Source organism: Zophobas morio, unplaced genomic scaffold (assembly GCF_036711695.1).
Source record: "Zophobas morio isolate AGI-343-1 ecotype UQ-CSIRO unplaced genomic scaffold, CSIRO_AGI_Zmor_V1 ptg000014l, whole genome shotgun sequence".
NCBI lineage: Eukaryota > Metazoa > Arthropoda > Insecta > Coleoptera > Tenebrionidae > Zophobas > Zophobas morio.
Window position 1 is genome coordinate 19,682,341 of NW_026972119.1, and position 3,656 is coordinate 19,685,996.

The 3,656-nt window shown below is 34.2% G+C and overlaps 1 protein-coding gene across 1 annotated transcript; it reads left to right on the plus strand.

Moving 5' to 3' along the window:
• Window positions 1-247: 247 nt before the first annotated feature.
• Window positions 248-1,779, plus strand: LOC135128852 (odorant receptor 46a-like). Its single transcript, XM_064055930.1, has 5 exons — window positions 248-307; window positions 368-1,185; window positions 1,241-1,445; window positions 1,494-1,649; window positions 1,714-1,779. Exons 1-5 carry the CDS (start codon window positions 248-250, stop codon window positions 1,777-1,779), a joined length of 1,305 nt encoding a protein of 434 aa, XP_063912000.1.
• Window positions 1,780-3,656: the final 1,877 nt, after the last annotated feature.

Genomic DNA, 3,656 nt, shown 5'->3' on the forward strand with positions numbered 1-3,656 from the left:
GTGTAGTTGTAATAATTAATGAACTTGAGTAGCTTAATATAAAACAAAAAGCATTCTTATATTTATTTCCCAACCCATCTAAATTTTTAGCGAATTATTGATAATGTCAGTTGTTATTTTAAGCGTATGTTAACATTATGATTACCATTCTAAATAATAAACACCAAATGGAAAACGGCAAAGTGCGCCTGCCCGCATTCTACATTCGGAAAATCTGATTGGTTGTGTCAGAACTATAAATGCACAAATGCATTTGAAGGCAATAGTGTCATTTGAAGATCAAGTGATAAATTTAGTGCTCGAACTGGTAAGCACTTTATTTTTGTTGTATACGTGCTTAATTTTTTTTCTAGGTAAATAACACTAGACTTGTGGCGAAAATATTACATTATATTCTACGAAACCTTGGTCTTCACTATTTGCCATGGAACGAACCGCTTTTAAAGACCTAGATCTACGCGAATTTGTAACCCTCAACATCAAACTCATTCATTTCTTTGGGTACTTTTCCCCAGAATTTCACAACTCCACAATAAAAATAATCTATTTCTTCTACCGCCTAGGATTCCTGAGTTTTATATTTTTCTCATGTTTCTTAACTCAACTGGCAAACATGATCGATTCTTTCGGCGACATTGAAAGAATGACAGACGCATCATTTTTGCTTTTCACCAACATAGTTCAATGCCTCAAGTTGTACTGCTTCATGAACTACGCTTCACGAATATGGAAACTCGTTCACAGCATGAACGCAGAAGTGTTCAAACCAAGAAATCAAACACAGTGCGAAATTCTGACAAAAGAAATCAAGCTGTCGAAGACAATCTCAGTACTGTTTTTGCTAGCATGTACTTTGACGTGCATTTCTTGGGGCGTGTCACCACTATTAGACAGAACAAGCGACGATGGTATCAGATTACCGTTAAGCGGATGGTACCCTTTCCGAACTGATAGGTCTCCAGGGTTCGAATTTGTGTACATTTATCAGATTTTGTCGACTTGGGTCAACGGTTTGGGAGACATTAGCATGGATACTTGTGTGTCGGGGACGATAATGTTTATTTCTGCACAGCTTAGTGTACTCAGAGATGCTTTAGAAACGATGAAACATACAAAAAATAGTGACCATCAGACGATTAATGAGGCGTTGGTTCGAAATGTCGTTCACTTCAAAAACATAGTTCAGTAAGAAATCAAAAAATGTGTTTATATAATGGTTTATGACTTATTTATTTTGTAGATTTGCCGAAGAAGTGACCTTTCTATTTACTGCAGGTATAACAGGTCAGTTTGTGGTTGGAGTAGTCATAGTGTGTATGTCGATGTTCCAAATGAGTTTAGTCTCTGTGCTAAGTTTCCAATTTTTTGCTATGTTTCTCTACCAAAGTTGCGTCCTTTTGGAAATATACTTGTGGTGTTTTTACGGAAATGAAGTAATTATGAAGGTTAGTTTGACAATGTGAGACATTTTGTTCTAATTTGGGTATTTTTAGAGCGACCAACTCACTCAGTCTGCGTATATGTGTGAATGGACTGACGCTCCAGAGGAATTCAAACAGAATTTGATGATTTTTATGAGTCGGACACAATTCCCTCTTAAATTGTATGCTTCGGGTTATTTTACTCTATCTCTGGAAACTTTTAAGGCGGTAAGTTCTATAGATGCACTTTTTTCGTTTTCCATGTGTGCACTGGCCGCTTTTTTCGTTTTAGATTGCAAAATCTTCGTGGTCCTACTTTGCTGTACTCAATCAAGTTCACGAAGGAAAAGTGGCTTAATGTTATTAATTAAAGTGTTTATTTTATTTTTTGACTTAGTAAATTGAATAAAAAAGAGAATCAATAAAGTTCTTAAAAAGAATCAGTTTTAGCAAACTTTTTTAGTCGTTGAAAGAAATTCCGTAGCCTGTTTAGCTGTGTTTAAAAAATTGTGCGAGGGAACAAACTTTTTCGTTGTTTTTGTGTATGGAAAGTAAAACTCCCTAGGGGATTTTTAAAGGATTATTTTCCTAGGGACAAACGTGTCCACCGTAAAATTTTAACAAAGTTCATTGTTCTAAGTTTTTTTTTCATCCTCCGTCCGAAAGTAACTTCTCGAGTTTGAAATATCCAAAAAAATTACTTGGGTAATTTTCGGTGGTGCGCTGGTCGACATTTGCGTATTGAAAAATTGTCTAAAGATCCACAGAAATTCTGGGGCAGATTTCGACATTGAAAAAATATAGTGTGTTTTAGGGGTTTTAGAAATAAGTAATTTTTTTTTAATTCTAAAAATTGCCATATTATATTTGAAAATTTCGGAAAAATGGTAGGAGTTTTATAAGAAATGTGGTCGAAGGGATCTTCTGGAAGTGGAAATATGTAATAAAATCTCTTCAGATACTTTTAAAAGTGGTCCAAAAAAGTTGGAAATTTTCGTAAGATGGTATTACAGAAAAACTGAAATTTTGAAAATTTTGCCCAAAAATTCTGGGATATAGATCTCGACGTAAGGATTCACCAATATAGTGTTTTTAAAGTCCCGGATTTTTTAATATTGGGTTTCGTAGGGGTTGTACAAGAGTTTCATCGATATACAGGGCGATTCACTAGGCTCGATATCTCTATAAGGTGCTTAGTTTTTTATATGAAACACACTATATATTTTACAAGAATAAATATTTACAGCCACGGTTTACTTTGGAAATTCTGATACGATGTTGCCACGTTGTTCCAATTTTCTTGAAATTTTTGATCAATGGAAAGATTCACAAAAAAATTCGCAGTAGTATAATTTTTAGTCTGTCTTACAATATTTCGTGGAAAGATAAATAAAAGTATGCGCCTGAATCAAATTTTAACATACAGATTTTTTATAAAAAAAAACTAAAACAATACCATTTTCAAACATCAATATGGCAGTTTTTCAAATGAAACACCTTGCTTTTTATTACTAAATCTTACTCTATTTTTTGTCCTCATTCTTCTAATGTCGATGTGTTTTTTAAAAATTTGAAAAGCCGCAGTAACTATCATCTTTAAATATAGAAAATACTCAGCTAAAGTAAGAGAACAAAAAATAGAATAAGATGTAGTAATCAAATGTAGGTGCACTATTTGAAGAAACTGAAATATCGAGATTTAAAAATTGTAATAATTAAAAAAATGAATTAAAAACATTCTGTATTAGAAAATTTAATCTTCTTTATACCACAACAAAGCGCGTATTTTTAGTTATCACCCTACAAAATGTTGTAAGACAAGTTTTAAAAATAACCCTACTGTGATTTTTTTTTAAACTTTTATTACTAAAAAAATCAAGAAAATTGGAATAACGTTCCAATCTTGTATCGTTGATTAATGAGATATCAACGACCGCGCGTTGTGACTCAGTGCAGTACTCTCGTCACGGGTTGAGTCGTATTGCGGCTCTCCGCACAATTCGCTCTTCTCTGAAGAAATTGCGTCCCTCGGCACAGTTACGTCAGCGACCGTAATTGTAATTCTAAGTGGATTACGTAACCCCTGCCAAGCACAGTTCTGAGTCGAGGGAGAAGGTTCTCCCCTGAACCGTGATAAACAAGACAGCCAATAAGAGCCTTAAAGTGGGCCGTTTGGAGTCACCTTGCTTCGTACCGCAATAAACGTATTTACGCCAGTTAAACTTTATTTTTTGA

What these genes read in the sequence shown, in the direction of transcription:
- LOC135128852 (XM_064055930.1), top strand. Translation starts at nt 248, where the DNA reads ATGCATTTGAAGGCAATAGTGTCATTTGAAGATCAAGTGATAAATTTA. An exon ending in CACTTCAAAAACATAGTTCA is followed by an intron (nt 1,186 to 1,240) that starts GTAAGAAATCAA and finishes TTTATTTTGTAG; the next exon opens with ATTTGCCGAAGAAGTGACCT. An exon ending in CTCTGGAAACTTTTAAGGCG is followed by an intron (nt 1,650 to 1,713) that starts GTAAGTTCTATA and finishes TTTTCGTTTTAG; the next exon opens with ATTGCAAAATCTTCGTGGTC.